At 34.9% G+C, this 17853-nt stretch overlaps 1 protein-coding gene across 2 annotated transcripts in view; it reads right to left on the bottom strand.

Annotated features, from left to right (window-relative positions):
• The window catches only part of LOC124168268 (leucine-rich repeat and calponin homology domain-containing protein-like), a 163342-nt gene that overhangs the window by 16927 nt on the left and 128562 nt on the right, over positions 1-17853 (bottom strand). The window contains exon 15 of one of the 2 annotated variants that reach the window (XM_046546409.1): positions 11247-11433. The exons of the other annotated variant lie outside the window; for it this stretch is intronic. Within the exon in view, the coding sequence (XP_046402365.1) occupies positions 11247-11433 (187 nt within the window). The remainder of the gene's footprint in view (positions 1-11246; positions 11434-17853) is intronic. 2 annotated transcript variants of the gene reach the window in all.

Genomic DNA, 17853 nt, shown 5'->3' with positions numbered 1-17853 from the left:
GCCCTCAACAAATTTTTAAGCTGACACAAGAGTTGAAAAAGACTCGGGGACTAGAATAAAATTGAAGGCTTAACATTATAGAGATAAAAAGAAACAGAGAAAGATAAAAAATGACATACATAGGATGAAATGAAACAAAACTGACATAGAGAGATAGAACATCCACTATCTATCCCAGAATATTCACCAAGTAAAAAGACTTTCAATGAAAATTCCACAAGCACAATCAAGTAGTCAATACAATATGATGGCATTATATGGAGAGGAACGAACATGACTGAAACTTACATGCTAAGCATAAGCTCAATCCAACATGAAGTTATAATACATAACGATGCCCAAAGTAAGTCGACTATGCACAGTAAATGGTTATTGAAATACATTGCCTTAAATAAGGATATGTACTCAGAACAGGAAATGATATAAGGCTCCTCTCACAATTCTCTCTGATCTTTCTCTGCATAACACAAACCTACGAGACTTTTTTTATTAATTGATAAATACATGCTTTGGAAAATTAATAATGAAGATGATATTTTAAAATAGCACAACTGGTCAGCACTGATTTTTAAATAAATTAACTCCTGCACAGAAATAAGGAAGTCAGATGGACAACATAGTATCTTTCTCTTCCCCGTGTCACCCTTCACTTATTTTTACTATGCATAGTCACAGAAACCTTACATACCTAAGAAATCAATTATATTTTACCCTCAAAACATTGCCTGAGAGACATTACATAGCATTTGGATAATTTATACTATTTTGAAAGAATGTTTTTATCTGCCATCAATACTTCATCTTCAAATGCCATCATTTGCTTGACAACTTCATTGCCTACTTTTTACCATTAATGCCACAACATATCTTCACAGAGAGTATGGCAGTTAATAATTTACCCCAAAAACAATCTACATATGTTAATCACCAAGAACAGGCATGATGGATTTTTAATGCCAGCATGGAATTAATCATATCATGACATTTAAATACTGTAAAACATGGGTTACTCTGTGAAATTCACAACTGACCCTTTCCTTTAATCTAAAACAGTATACACAATGCTCCACTTTGGTGGCAAGAACACCAAACGTAAAAAACGCTTCAGTGCTCTATAATCCTTAAAACTTCCTTAGTCTTCCACTTATCACAACCAATAAAAAAAAACATAAATTGCAATCATTAGTAATAGTTATGACTGCAAGCCAACATGACAAAGAATTCAATGAATATGGCAATTTTGAGCATTTGAAATAATTATGAAAGGTAGTAGTACAAAAAAGAGTTATTTAAGACAATTTTTTCACAAAAAATTCTATGATTCCACTGCAATGCAGAATCAAGATGGACTGAACACAACAATTGAATTTCAATCACTGTCTTTCTCACAAGATTTTCCAAAATATGACAGTTTATAACATCACTAGCCATTATTTTCATCAATGCTTCAAAACAGTATCGATCACGCCTGAGGGAATATATGAAGTATTTCAATATTTTTTTTACATTTTAAAGCATGAGCCAACTGATTTTTTTATATAATCAAAAGTACAGCAAGAAAAACTCATAAGCATGAAAGAATAAAAGTGAATGCAAAAGTATATAAAGCTGCCTGGATTTAAAACACCAGTGGGAAAAGGGAAATATACATGCAGCATAGAGATAAGCCGACATACATTTCAATAAATGCACTTTCAGGGCTGATGAAGTACATCCACAACAAAAGGCATTTCTCCAATCAAAATTTGCAAATCGTTGATACAAAATATTTCTTTTTCACAATTGGATAACCGAACTCTTATTAGTCATTCTTCCATGAGAGGAATATCTCTCTTTATCTAGCACCATGACCTTTCACAACCAAGAACAACCCATCCACACACATAAAAAGACTACCACTAATGGGTCTCCGCAGCATTTCACAGGAAATGGTAATGGAACACATTCAGTAACTTGAGAATTAGGGTGGGGTAAAAAGCATTGAAGGATGAGCTAAGCAAAAGCAAGGAAAAGAGACAGGCTTGCAGTATGTAGGGAAGCACTTGCAGAACAAACAATTTCCTTTTAGCCAAGGATGAACCCTCCAAAAAGAATGATGAACTCATATGAAGGGAAAGGATATCCAAAGATAGATATTTTATCAGTGTATAGGTACTGATAAATTCAAATACATGACTATAAAATAAATCACACCGGTAAGGAATGTATATACATGGACCACTCTTCAGCCTTTTAAACTTTGGTCAACTTTTTGGATATTCAAAATATTTTTATGTAAAAAATGTAGATAAATTCAATAAATTTGTATTAATACATTAAATAATCAATGGTACTTCAATAGCACAAGCTACACTTCTTTTATCACTAATGTTACGCATTGAATGCAAAAACTCTTAATTGAATCGTATATCTAGTTTTTTTTTAGGTAACTAAAAAAGACTCTTGAATGTATGAACTTAAACGCCAAAGAATTCATACTTAAATAAGTAAACATAAACTTTTTTTAATTTTTATAACATATACGGCATATTTTTACCCCTGGTTCTTATCTGATCGGAAATTGTGACAAACAGGAAATATTTTCCAGTCAATGTCATAAAATCTCATCAAAAATTTTCTTCATTGAATTTAACTACCTGGTTAAAATTCCGGTATAATGTTTCTAAGAATTTTATACAATGAATACATGGGGAAAAAACTTGTCAGTAGCATCAAGGGCAGATTGGAAAGATAAAAATTGAATCAGTTAAGTCTACAATAGGTATGATTTTCCGTTGAAAATAATAAACAAATATAAAGTGACTCTATTCTTACATGGTGGGTGAAAACTGAAGGTGAACACAAATTTGCTGTGGAGGCATACTGTTTTAATTTTTACTTAATGACAATGCTGAACTTTAATAAATGCAAGAGCATCTTTAACAACGTAAAATTTCTTGCAACGTAAAGTATGACCGATACGTTCACATGCTTGACCCTTTTACTGCCAGTCCATTTCAGTTGGGATGTACAAAGACTGCCGAGGCTATTTTCTGGAATTGGCAACATTTCAGATTTAAAAATTTTTCAGCTACTTAATTTTATTTAATATGTCTAGATTTTTTTTCCCAATTCTTAAGATATATTTATATCTTATGACCATAGATAGATTATGGGGATGTACATATATCACAGCCGTTGAAAAGGCCACAATCACAAAAAAAAGTGAAATAATTTGGTCCGATAAATCGGGCCCTGGCAGTTTTTGCTTAACCAGCGAGGGCCGATATATCGCCCCCTTGGCAGTGAAAGGGTTAATGAGTACGACCCAGGTTTCATAACAAATGTAGGTACACCTTCAGGTAAGTAATGAAGCCCAAATGTAAGTAGTGAACCTTGAAAAGTGCAAAACTTTAATTCTCCATAGTGGAAAATTTTCACATACTGAAGCCTGAAGTCATCAGTAATACAGATGATAAACTCAAGTTGTGTCACAAAAAAACTTCATAAGAATTAAAAGTTATTTACTGCCATCTTAAAATGATTCCATAAACTCATGCCAGATAACATCAACTATGGGTATTTAAAGGTAAGAGTTGCAAGCTGTAATAAGTTTGATTAAGTCATTATAAAGTGCTGATTTCACAGGTAATAATGAAGTGCAATGGCAACTTTGAATTGATGCTGCACTTAAAGGATATTTTCTTATCATGCTTTTCATAGCTGACTTGGGTTTCCAAAACTAAAGTTGAGTGACAAAATAAAGGTTTACATGCAATCAATAGAGAAGGCAATATCATACATGGGTACAGATACATAGAGGGCTAACAGAATATAACAACTGCTACACCTTTTCTCTAAAATGGGTTCTCAGAGGTTATGGTATGCAATGCATTAACTTCATTTAGCCAACATTCTGGAATCCTTTCTATATTTACTTCCTGGAATACTTCCTTCCAGGCTTTGAGTTCTGGTGTGGTGATAATGTTTCAAATCTCAGAAAGTCTCTGGATGGTTTCGAACAGTGGGGTAGCCAAGACTTTTGTTCAGGGGGGCGTCCAAAACCAGGGGGCAAAATTTTTGAAAAACAGGGTACTAAGAGGAGGGTTTTAAACTAATTTCAACACTTTTCATGATGGAAAAAACTTCATTTTTCAAAATATTTTGTTAATTCATGATTTTGTTCTCTTCTATGAAGGAAATTAATTGTGTTTTTATATTTTGGGGGGTGGAGGGAGGGGTCGGGACCACCCAGACCTCCCCCTTCATTACACCACTGGTTTTGGAGTTGAGAACATGTCAAAGGACCAGGACATCTTGTACAACTGATTGCCCTCTGGTTTCCTCTCCTTCGAATCCAACATAAGCCTACTCAGTAATTACTACATATTTGGAATGAGTCAATCTTAGTAAATGATCATTAAGGCAAGGGTAGGGAGTCTGGACTGAAATACAAGGGAACGGAAATAAATAGTACGAAAGCACTCCATGAAATAAGTAACTTTGTATACAGTCACAGTTTTTCACCTGTCGGTAGATGCATATGAATGCATAGGTGGATTTAGGGGGGGGGGGGGAATGGGGCACTTGCCCCCCTCAACCTCCATATGCTTAAAAATAGACAAGATTTTTAAAACAGTTATCATTACGTTCACTTTATTATGTGTATTACGAAGCCTCAATAATTAATATTAATAACTTTCGTATCAAAATAAAGGGAATTTTTTCCACAGTAATTGCAGTATTTTGTTTTTAATCTCAATTATGAGAAGACCTGTCAGACCCTTGTGCCCCCCCAGAATAAAATCCTGGACCCACCCCTGTATGGTAGCATACCTGATAGGCAATTGAGAGATCCCGCTTCAAATTCCCGCTAAGCCAAATGATTTTCAAGGTAAATTTCAACCTTGGTGCATATGAACTGGTAAGAGTTAACAGCTAGTTCCTTTAGAGAGTTTAGCATCAGTCTGTTTATGATGTCTTCTTTTTTTAATCCCAGTGTTCTTAAAGGACAGGCATATGAAAATTCATTCCTAGCACATCCACTTGTCACCTTGCTACATCAAAAAATTCTTCCTTTACTATCTACCATTTTTCCCAGAAAATCTTACCAATTTTCCCACTTTTTCATTATATTATGAGACCCCCCTAATTCTTCCACCTTCACAGAAATACTCTCAAATAAGTAAAATATAGACTCAGGAAAACTTAAGTGAAAAAATATGCATAGAGAAATAGGGATTAATGAGGATATGAGGTATGACAGTAATTGACTTATATGAGAAACGCTAAAAAATGCAAAAAGCAAGGAATAATAATAACACATACATACATACTCATAAAAAATCATCCAAAAGAGCTTTCCAGTATATTCTTGCACTTATATCAAGGACATTACTTCTACTGTGCATAACGTGCACATTTCATAAAATGGTTCTAATTTTTGATTCCTTTCATAAAAAATGACAATAATTGAACCACAATCCAATCAATTTTTTAGTTTAAAGATACTACTCAGATGACTCTTTTTATGCCTTATAAACAATAATTATGCACCTAAAGTTATTAAAACACATCCAATCTACCAAATGACTACAGTTTTTACACTAAAACCTAATTCAGAAGGGGGATCCTGCAGATAATATGCAATACGAGAAAAATATGCATGTATTTTTTCTGAAATTCGATGCATTAAAATTGGTATTTTTATCAAATTAAATGCAAATAATGAACAGGTAACATACCAATTTTAATTTTAAAAATTAGCCGGTCGGAGATTTTTCAACTAGCAGCTTTAGTTTGGCAAGAACTTCCAGAAAAAACCTATGACCATAAAACCCCATAGTTATTTTTTTCTAAAAAATTGAATGGAAAATTACTTCCAATTGAACCTATGGTATCCTTTTTTACAAGTTAACAGTAAAAAAAACTCAGCCTTATCATAGCAGAAACTTGTCTTTCTGGCCAAGGTCCAATGGTTATTTGTACTGTAACTGACAACGGTGATTTTAACTTAACATGTCAACACTTACATGAAACTATGGTATAATGACCTACTCTCACTTTTACTGCAAATTTCAACACCTTAACTTTAGATTGACTAAATGAAGTTCTACATCATGAACGATATATGTATTTTAAAAAATTACTCAAAATTCCTCACCCGATAGTATTAATCGCTCATTGCCAAAAATGAAGAATAATGGCAGCATAAATTCTTAATGTAGTTATTCAGTCGGGAAAATTATTGGAAACTCAGGAGAATAGACCTCACAGCTAATAAAATGTATCCCTCTGAAGAGTATATCATAGATAAAAAAAACAAAAGGTAATAAGAGAAAATATGCCGAACCATTTCTGCTTGAATATAATTTTTAAGAAAAATATATTAAAGCATTTTTGCTTGAATATATTTTGAATAAATATACTTTTTAATCCTTAAACTAATCATATCAACAACCTTTTTACATTATTTTTCTAAAAAAAAACTTCAAACAGTAATTCTAATTAGGTCACAAGAACTAATCACTATTTTATCTATAAATATGCACTTAAAACAATGTTACCATATCCATATGTAATTGAAATGAAGATGATAGTTACATTCAAAGAAAAATCTACAATACAAAGTTACAAACATATGATTAAAGCTCTCAACCATTCTCACGGCAAAAATACTAAAAAAAAAAACAAATCGAGGAGCCTAATTATAAAGTAAAACGCTAGGTAAAAGGGGTCTTTTCTTGAACGATAATAACTGTAGAACAATACATTTAAATTGAGACATGTAAGTTGCTTTTAAAAAGCATCATTTCCACGCCAATAATAAGTTACAAAGATAAATATTATAAGTTATGAAAATAAATTAATTATTCAGTAAAGTTATTGTATTTGGTGTAAATAAATACCTTAAAGAGGTTAATAATTTACAATATACAGAACAAATTCCTGATAATTCACCCTAGAATGACCAAAGATTTATGAAAATAGGGAATTCAAAATTCCTTATTCAGTGCTTTTTCCTTATGTTAAATTAATAAATTCTGTTTGTTTATAATTCAATTGCAACTGGGGGACATATGTAGAATCACAAGCAGCAAAAATTCACACTTGGGGATAGGAGTGAAAACAATATAAGAGTAAACGAATACCCAAAAATTATCATAATGACATGTACACAGCCATGAATTACATACAATTAGCTCCTAAACATCAGATTTATTCACGTGAAATCTGGTATCTAGCAGGATCTAGCAACTCCTATTATTTTCCCATCTCCAGATTACTAGGCAAATTTAATTTCTCATATGCTGCAATCATTTAAAGCAAATACTAACCTCTGGTGCAAAACCAAAGACAAAACAAGTGTTGACCAATGGCTTTAAAAAATAAGGATCAGGATGATATGTTTTTTAGGGCTTTAAAGTTGTTTGTTGCTTTAAACAAGAAGTGCTATTTATGAACACAATGAAAGGAGATTTTTCAGGAGGAACTGGAACCCCACAAGTTTCTCACATATATGAGTGTCCAAATGCAATAATACAATGGTCAATTGGAGAGTAACAATGAAAGTTGCATTTTAATACCAAGTCACATTTCTGTCCATTTCTAGTCCACTTTCTAAGATAACCCTTCCATTTCCAACAAATGTCACAACTATGTAATTCATCCCTTAGTATTAAAGGCCATGACTGTGCACAAGAAAATTAAATGGAGGATGAAATACTGTTATCAAGGTTTTGATAAATGCGATTTGGTAACACAGGAAAAAAGTTCTACATAAAAATTTGCACGCCTACTTCATATGACATGATAAATAAAACTCTTCTTACAAACCTGATGAGTTATACGCAAATACTTTTCCCACTATCCCTCAGGTGCAGGCAATGATTATTTTTGACACCATACACATTAACACCTTCACAACAAAACTATAAAATAATACTGTAAATGATACTGAGGTACAACAAAGGGTCTACCCTAAGGGAAAGTACGATCATTCATGATATCAATGGAATCCTTGAGGCCAAGAGGTAGCATCTATACTTCATGAAAAGAATGCAGCAAACCCTCAACAAAAGTTTGATTACATCAGGAAGACACACATATTCTATGTTTAGGCTATCAAGCATGCTTGATACCCTAAACATAGAATACAGGAACATGAGAACTATAAATGTTTAATTCAATGATGCAGTAAGCGATTTTCCATACATAAAGATCAATCGTTATACTGACCTCTCTTTTTACATTCATCATCAATTCAAAATCATATAAGTGGTAACCAGAAGTTGAGATGGTCATATTTTTTTATCAATGAGCTCAGAAATAAAATAAATAGCAATCATTCAAGTAATAATTGCAGATAAGAAATTATTAATGAATGCAGGAAAATTTCAATTCAATTAACCTTATCATTAATAACTTCCTTCATATGAAAAATTTGAGGGGTTACTACACTCTCAAACTAGTTAACAAACTAGTTAGTCAACTACATACTTCCTTAATCAAAGTTTCCCACACAAACACACCCAGGAATCATGCATCCAAAATACATTCACAAATAAGGGTATAGGTGGCCAAAATGTCAATCAAATGAGTTTTTCAATGAATCATCATAATTTAGATGATTTTTCGCGTCACTTATGAAAGATCACAGCATTAGGTAAAAATGCTACAAAAATTGTATACACCAGATGATGCAAATGCACATAAAGACTCTTATTATGTGGTCAAAAGTGCTCCTATTTGAAAAAATGCAACTTTAAAATGCAAATACAAGTGCTGCTTACCATTGAAATTTGCTGGAAATAGATGTGTTTAGACAGGTCCTAATAATTAAAGCTGATGTTTACCTCTTTAGTGGTAGAAAATTCATTTCGATTCAGGGCAAATCCATTTTCAGCAGAAAGCCCTTCCAAAATACATCTAAAACTCAAGTTTTTGTGGGACTCAATAAACAGCATATCGCTTCAAGTCTGTACGTCCTGATCATTAATAGTTATTTTATTCACCAAAATTAAAATAGTGCACGAAGTTATTGTATTTCAATAATCCTGACGAAGAGGTTTGCGGCATAAACATTTCTGAATCAGACAAAATCCAAAAAACACAACTAATTTGCAGAATCTAAAAGATTCGACTTTCACAGTAATCCATGCTTAAAGTTGTCACATCTGCTTCATATGATTAAACACTTTCTTGGTGAAAAATATGAATTGATTTTTCTCATGCTTAGCATAAGGTAATTAAATTGAAGGGAACCCATGGATTGGGTGACAACTCCAAGCATGAAACCTCGGGTGCTTTCAACTCTCTTACCGAGTGCCGAGCCCAAAAAAAATTCATCTCCACTTCATTCAAAATTTGAAGAATTGGATAAAAAAAGATGACTTAGCTCTGTGAAATGCCCCATTATTACAAAATCTCTAAAATCTACTTCCATGTGAAACGGACTTATATGAATTAATATTGACTGACAACGAGATGAATGACATAAAATTGAATGTGGTAATTATGATTCTGTTTTGCTTTACTATTTCAGAATAGTTTTCAGACAGTCAAATTAGAGCTGAAATTGAGGAAGCATCCACAACAATTACAATGCATGGCAGCTTTAAACTATGGTTAGCCTTTTCCTACTAAGGTAATAAATTAAGCCAAATGGATGAGAAGAAAATACAATACCTGTAAACTTACATTACTTGCATTATTAATAAGCATACTTAACCAAATATCGACTGAAAATTATAAATGCTATTTATCTATGGAATAAATATTTTATCCAAACACTTTATCTTTAATTCCAGAAATTAATAGGTATTTCCAAACTTGAAATCCTATCAGTGCTTAATTCTAGCTGTTTACCAAGTAAAACGGTACATGCAGCTTGATACTTTTGAGAATGCATCCAGCCATAAATAGGATGAATTTTGATTTGTGCTCCCTTAAAGGTATGCAGCCTTCTAACCCCTCAAGAAAAAACAGGTACATCTTAATGAAGTTACAATAGAAAACTGCTGGTTCAAAATTCAAACTATGATTCAGTAAGCAACGCATATTAAATGAAGTACGTACAAATCATCACTACGAAATTAAATGCTGTTGAGTTGTAAAGCAAGCTACACTTGAACAAATGTCAAGATACCTGTAATCAAGATTAAAAAGGTATCATTTTTCACTGGATGTCAGCGAAGGGATAGAAAATGGATACTGAAAAGATTATTGGTAGTCACACACCTTCCCATTGTCTATCCACCGGAGAGAAAAATATACACCATAACTTTTGGGCAATTATTAAACAAGAAACTACAGAGAAATAATTTTTGGATCATTTTAGGCCAAAAAGATTTTAGTTTGGTTAATAAGCTTGACCTTTGGAGTTAATTACCCCACTCCGCAAAATAATAGTAAATAGCTGCTTACTGAAACATAAAATATTTTAATTTTTAAACATGAAACAACAGCTGATTATATTCTACAGAAAATAATTTCAAACTGATAGAACAAATTAGTTAAAAGTTCAATGCATAAAATTCAACTTTCACCAAAGAAATTGGAGTTCCTCAAAGTTCTCCAAAGAAAATAAAAACTCCTCTTAGTACTCAGGGAAAGAGAGGAAACTAGTAAAGTAAACAAAAGTACCGCCAGGAAATCTAAGGAAATATAATTCAATTATTTTTCTGTAGAATATGTTACTTGCAAATTTAATCTTAACTCAAGAAGCCCAAAAATTATGGTCATACCCGACTCCATTAAAACAGAAAACCTCCAGTGCCACGAGAGTGATGGAAATGAATTCTTTGGCATAAATGGCATCTGGGTTGAACAAATAAATAAATACCAGCGATAGCGGCCTTCACTCAAACACGAGCATAAGTCCAAACTAAAATCAGACAGGTAAAGGGATTCTAACATGGCCAAAAAAAATTAATTCTGCTAAGTGCATACATACATAGATGGGCAAGAGCCCATAGCTCTATTAAACGAGTAGGAAACGATGCTCAATCCTTCAAGGAACATCATGATAGGGGGATCAGGAAACAGGCTCACAGGGAGGGTAATTGGGGTGCATAGGAGGACCATTAGCAGTCAGTCTGGTGGAGGAAAATGGTACAGGAGAAGAACTGTGGCGACAAACACGGACAGACACAGGATGGTGACAAAATGATCCCAAATCCTTCCGACACCACTCCTGCTGAGGTCGTGCTGATGCCATTTTGAACCACTGATGTCAAGGTCCGACAGATGCATGCCGTTGACCTCACCAGTGAGAGCCATTGAGCCATTCTGATGAGGCGAGCCTCCTCGAGACGGAGATCCCAGAGCCAGCAATTGCTCCACACACTCAAGAGTGGCTAGGAGATTACCCCCCTTGAGGTTTGTACCGCTTTCATTCGGGGACAGGTCAACACCACCTAAACCGACAACATCGTCGCAGGTGCAGATGTACCTCTGGAAAGAGCCAATCAGGATAGGAGGAGGAAGGGATAACAATGGCGAGGGAGTGGCCGAGATTATAGAAGAAAGGGTTTATTGGGATTTGGAGGTATTAAAAGGGAGTGAAAATAGGAGATTGGGAAGAAACAAAGTAACAGAGAGCCCACGGAGAGAGAAAGAGAAAATATAGAGGTTTTTAGGAAACAGAAGGGATAAATCAAGGAAATAAGGGAATGAAGAGGGTGTGATCAAAAACAAAACATTTTTTTTGCCATGATTAAAGGAATTAGTCGGCAAAAGCGATTAGTAGTTATTTTTTTCACCACAAGTATGAGTGTTTCACGTCATAAAACAGCCGGGAGGGCAAATAATTTAATGTAAGATTTGAGATTAACCAAATATATTAAACCAATGAGTGAAGTTTAGTTTCCATTTCAATTTAATTAAAAAATGGAGATAGTGACACAGTAGAGAGGCGGTTCACAACAGTTATGCATGCATAAAAGGTCATCCAAAAAAGGTACGAACAAATAAAGATTCAGATTCGATAAAGTAGGTGAATTGAAAGTTTTTTTTGTAAAGTAAGTAAATGTAGGCAGGAGGATTGGAGAAATTTAGGGAAGGGAATGAAGAGGGGAGGCAGGCAGGGGTTAAGAGGTCACCACAGTCAGGGGCCAAAGACAGACAAAAGAAAAATAGGATAGGATATGAGGTATACAGGGGGCAGTGGAGGGAGGGGAGAAATTCTCGTTATAGTGAAATGTCCATCAGAGACAAAAACAATCAAATATCAAACAACTTACAATTATGTAAAAAAACAAACCAATCTCAAAACAACAGCCTGACTTTTTTTTATTCTGATAAAGAGAACCTAGAATCAGTCAAACCCCTAGCAAAGATGTAAAAGCGACAAGCAATATCAAACCAAGAGGTAATATTATCACGTAAAACACGTACATTCTCATTTTTATCCAATTAATGACCCAGCCATAAGTGAAGCAAGAGACAGAAATTTTACTTCTAGTAATATACAAGATGGTGGATGTTCATGAAACAGGGCAGGATGAGTAACTTTAGCATTCAACTGATGATTCAACTGATAGTTTTGGCTATATTTCATGATTGGGTCAGTGTTCGGAGGCAAGCAAGTGCATAGCCAGAACAAGTCTAAGTCACTAAGGGAGAGGGAGGAGTCCAAAAGAACTTTCTGCAAACTTTTAAAAAAGCAAGTCTTAAAAAAAGTATAGCCATTCCAAAACGAGATTTCAAACATGCTTCCACCATGAACTTCAGCCACTACTTGCAAGTAAGCAAATTTTGTGGTTAAGCACCCTCAGTGGTAATTAGTAGTCTCAGGGTAGGAATAAGTAATCTTGGGAAATTTTCTGATTATAATGAGTGTAAACTGAGCGGATGCGAGAGCAGGGGGATGCAAATAATCATGGAGATGGTAGTGCTGCCCACATGCAGAGCTATATGCAATCAAGGCTACAACATTGGCTCTAACATTCTGGATATACAAACAATGCAAAATAATGATGATGGACAATGATTATGAGGATTAAGTGTGAACGTGGAATGAGAAAAGGAAGATGAGAAAGAGATAGATGGATGGAAGGAATTCAAGGAATAAGGTTATCTCTCGTGGGATATGATTTTTGGTAAAAGGGATCCAAAGGTAGAATCATTCTGAGGAGGAATAAGGATCAACAGCAAGGAGGTGGGTGAGGAACTTGGCTCTTTCTGTTTGCCTTGCACTCAAAAGAATAGGAACAAGGCCAACATATGCCAAACCAGCGGTTACCGAAACTAAAGAAAAGACAGATAAAGCACTTGCAAGGATAACAGGATTTTTCACAAGTATCAACCTATAACCTGTAATTCAAATAAAGGTCTCTTACAAACATGTTCAATGTCTCCCCACCCTCTTTAACTACATTCCCAGCCATCCACATTTCTAAAATTGTTCCCACTCTATCTCATAGAGGTATGGTGAGAAACTGTCATGGTAGGGGCTACATTGTTGAATATCATGAATGTAGAGCTATCTTCATTTGATAGAGGATCGGTTGATAGTACATAAGCGGTACATCAACATTGTGCACGCCAAGGTTGGAACAAATGAGTGTTTAAATCAATAATAACAATTAAAAACTATTTTGATACACAACAAATGGAGGAAAAACTATGATAAGTTAAAATGTAACAGAGGTGGGCAAAAGGGAAAACAATGAAATGTTAAAATTGCACACACGTTCAAAATGCAAGTTTTTCAGTTGCTATATAAAGCTGCTTTTGCATTGGAAGAACTACTTTCACTGAACCTAGCTATCATATTATGGGTACTTGTTGAAGTAATAAAATTTACGGCACAATGAGCTACATTCCCTTACGACCTCTCTATGATAAAATCTATATGTAAAGCATGCTATGTATTCTGGTTTCAACACACTCATGCAGGACTGAATGTCTTACAGGTATTGCAAATATTGGATTTAGTTTCACTTTTGTAACATAGGGAAATTAAACCTGATAAGAGACCCATACCATTGAGGTTGCACCCCAACTATTTCTAGCGTCATAATTATAGAGTAGTTATTTTTCTCAGTTGAAAATGAATATGTTGAGTTTTATACTATCTGTATCTTTTCAATCTCCTTTTCAATCAAAATTCAACCGTTCATTGATTAACAATGTTGTACATTTGAGCACCCGAAATACGGAATTCCTTAATCAGGGAACACCCGTAAATCTGGCAATAATTTCAAGGCATGCTTCATGGGAAACATAACTTTTGCTGTATAATATCATTCATCTTCACCAGCTGGAACTGTTTCCCACTTTTAACAAAAAAAAAAACCTGTTGTTTCTGTTGACAATAGGACTCATAGTTAATCTTATAACGCTTTATTGCCATGTCCAAAATTGCAACATGCAATGCCGATGCGATGCAAAGATGACTCAAATTTTTTACAGGCAGGACTTGGCCCTGCCGCACTGGCTATGGGCTCGCGCACTGCGAAGCAGGCTGAAGACTGACAAGAGATACTGAAGACTATTAAATACGTTTAAAGCAGACTCCCGATTATCCAGCTGCGGTTTATCCGTGTTGCAGATTACTCATGCATAAGTTTGCACTCCTTCAATGTTTTCCGCATTCTTAATCTCCTATATTATTTCTACTGTATAGATACCTTTTTCTCAACTTATACGCAACCATACTCTACCAATGAGGTACCAAAATGCACAGAATTTATCAGAGAACATGCGACGGCATATCTTACTTCATAAATATTGCTATTGTTTCCTAAAATTGGATTTTAAAAATGGCCCTTGATATTTCTCTTTAGGGATGAGGCGATCCGCCATCTTGACGTCACGCACTTGCTCCATGGTGCAGAGCAAATCTTTATTTCAGGATATTTAATTGATACCAATTTAGTTTCAGATACATATTATTATATTTTTTGCAATATAACATGCTTTCAACATATTATTATATTTTTTGCAATATAACATGCTTTCAACATATTATTTCAAGTTAACACAGAAAGGTCTTGGACTCAACACGTACTCAGTCAATGGCGAACCATTTTCTCTCTCTCTTTCTCTGGCACCCTCATTTCTTTGTTTTCGTGTCTTGGTTATAGTGGAATGTTCAAGAGGTAAACCGGTAAGTATTCCTGATGTTAATGGCGCACAAACTGATACATTTGTTCATTTGTAACAATATCAATTAAATAACTTTTATCAAAATGCGGCTGATTCCACATTCAAGTTTCCTGTTGATATGTAATTAAATTTGTACATAAGACCCTGCCTTTTTTTCTACATTTTAAAATTAGAAACGTGCCTATCCCTCTGTGGGCCTGCATAGAGGGAAGAGTGGGGGAAGCCCGCTGGGAGCGGGTGCATCACACTCGTAAAACAAATAAAATCAGACCCAAAAGCAGCAGGATATTAGCATTTTAATGCAAGGCTGTACTGGGCCTGTCATTTCCACCAGAGTTACCTTTATAAAATAGAATTATTTTATTGCGTGCTGACAAGGAATGATTCAAGTTTACTTGGATGTCTGATCTAGCATTGCAGACGATGATCAGAGGCGGGAAAAAATTCTTGATTAATTTTAGAAGACTCTTCAATGGTTAACCAATCGTAAATTAAGAAAAATGTTATCAATGATCATTCAATCTATACCGTATTTATCTGAATATAGTCCCCCCTTTTTTCCAAAAATACCCGTGTAAAAAGTAAAGAGGGGACTATATTCAAGCATATTTTTTTTAATTTTTCCCAAAACTGAGGCCTCAAAATTAGGGGGGGGCTATATACAGGGGGGACTATATTAGGAGAAATACGGTATTTCATATCAAAAATGCACAATTATTGACGAGGCCTCACATTTGGTAGAATACGGCCCAAGGGAACTGGAGATTCCATCGCACTCAGGCATGTTTATGCCGTGACTAGTCAAGGCCAAACTAGAGAGGAAGGGAATAGTGGAAGCAGATGAGTAAAGTGAAGGCAAAGGGGAAGTGGAAGTAGAAATAGTGAGTGTCAAAGCCAGGCACTTGCTTGCGTAGACAGTTTGCCATAAGCCCTAGTTTCCTAAACCTCTGCTGCGAGATGGAGTGATGGCATGCCAGTTGCCAACACGGGAGTTCCGTGTTCCTGTTTTGCAAGCATCTCGGTGCACAATCGCACTCAGTGATCATGGACCCACATCCCGTAGCAGTTGCATTCCCGGCAACTTGTGCGAGACGCAGCATGGTGCCTGATAGTGTAGTTTCCGACATCACAAAGTGGTTTTGAAGCATTCGTGCAAACCACATTTCTGAATTGTGAACTCGCAGCCATGGATGCCTGGTTTTCGGAAACCACAAGTATTATATTGAGCAAAGAGAATACAAGTACAATCACGTTATCGCTGCTAAAAAGATCGCAGTTGGGCAAAAAAGCTCTCACTGATTCCAGAAAGCAATCTGAAATAACAGACAATGTGCATAGATAAGAGATTTTTTGATTTACGTATATTATGAAAATTACAAGAAATTTAGTGAAGTTTCGATTATTTGTATTTTCTAATTATTCATGCCGCCTCTCCGCATCATTAGCCTGGATAATAGGGAGTTTTACGTATTTATCACTTGTTGAAATAAATGATAATAGGATTGTAAGAAAGTAGGTACTGTGCAACAAAGATCTCTAAAAAATAACTGAAAAAGCAGCTACGCATCGTATGTATGTATGCATTGTATTAAATTTCATGTAAAAAGAATGCAACAATGTAAAAAGAATCCAATTTTGACTAAAAATGTCAAAATTCTTGTCTCTTCTTTTCCATTAGTGCACAATAGGGTGGTTTCCTATTATTTTTTTATTACCTAAATCGAAAGATGATTACTCCTGGAGTACGTATTTCACACTTTTAGATTTTTTAATGACTATATCTATTTTTCGGGATTAAATGAAAAGTGAAAATTTTCAAGCAAACAAAAACGTGAAGGCTAAGTATGAATGCTGGGAAAAGCCCATGTGACGTCATTCTCGATCCAGCTGCCACCGTGTGAGACCACCTTGGTGTGACGCTGTGAGTGCCACTACGATGCAGGCTGCTCGCAGGTAGCAGAGTACCCAGCTAGCAGATAGTGCTTGGCTTAATTTAGGATTATTAATACCCTATCACACGAAGGAAAATTTCCGACCTAAGGCAATTTTAAAATAGAGAGAGATGAGAGATTATTAAGAGATGTTTCTCTGAGCTCTGTGCCTCATGCATGCATTGGTAATCTCAGATGATGTAAAACTCCTATCTACTTGTATAGAAACTAGGTCCCTGTGACGTCACGTGGAGTGGCATTGCATGGGTGCCAATCTGGCCTTTTTCAAATGAGTTTAAAATTGACCATTAACATTCGTCTAAACTGGGCTTTCTAAAACCAAATAATTTTTAAATTATGAATTTACTAACGGTGGGTAACGAATTGCAATCAATACCTTTCGTTTTCTTTGATGAAGGAAAGTACCCTATTGTATTCTTTCTATATTTTTTTATTGTAACAAAACGTTGCATTAATTTTTCATGCCTTCATGTATCAATTTAATGTAACCATTATCATTCATAGCCCTGAATAAGATATAAGGAAAATATCGAAATGTTGGCAAACAATTTTGCATATCATTTTCCGACCTGTACTCTGAGACATTAATCATCATTGGTATTATCCTGAATGCTTCCTGTACAGTTCAAGAAAGCTTCATGAGCATCAGAAAAACACCACATGAACAGCTGGGAAAGAATGGCTTATTTGAACGGTTCGTAACACTTCATTTGGGCCAAAATACAGTCCATGAATTAGTGCATGAACACTTCGACAACAGGTTCTGACCACCTAGTTAAATGCTTCCTGCACAGCTAGAGAATACCCCTAG

The sequence above is a fragment of the Ischnura elegans genome, chromosome 11 (genome assembly GCF_921293095.1).
Source record: "Ischnura elegans chromosome 11, ioIscEleg1.1, whole genome shotgun sequence".
NCBI lineage: Eukaryota > Metazoa > Arthropoda > Insecta > Odonata > Coenagrionidae > Ischnura > Ischnura elegans.
This window is presented reverse-complemented; position numbering and strand designations above follow the sequence as displayed.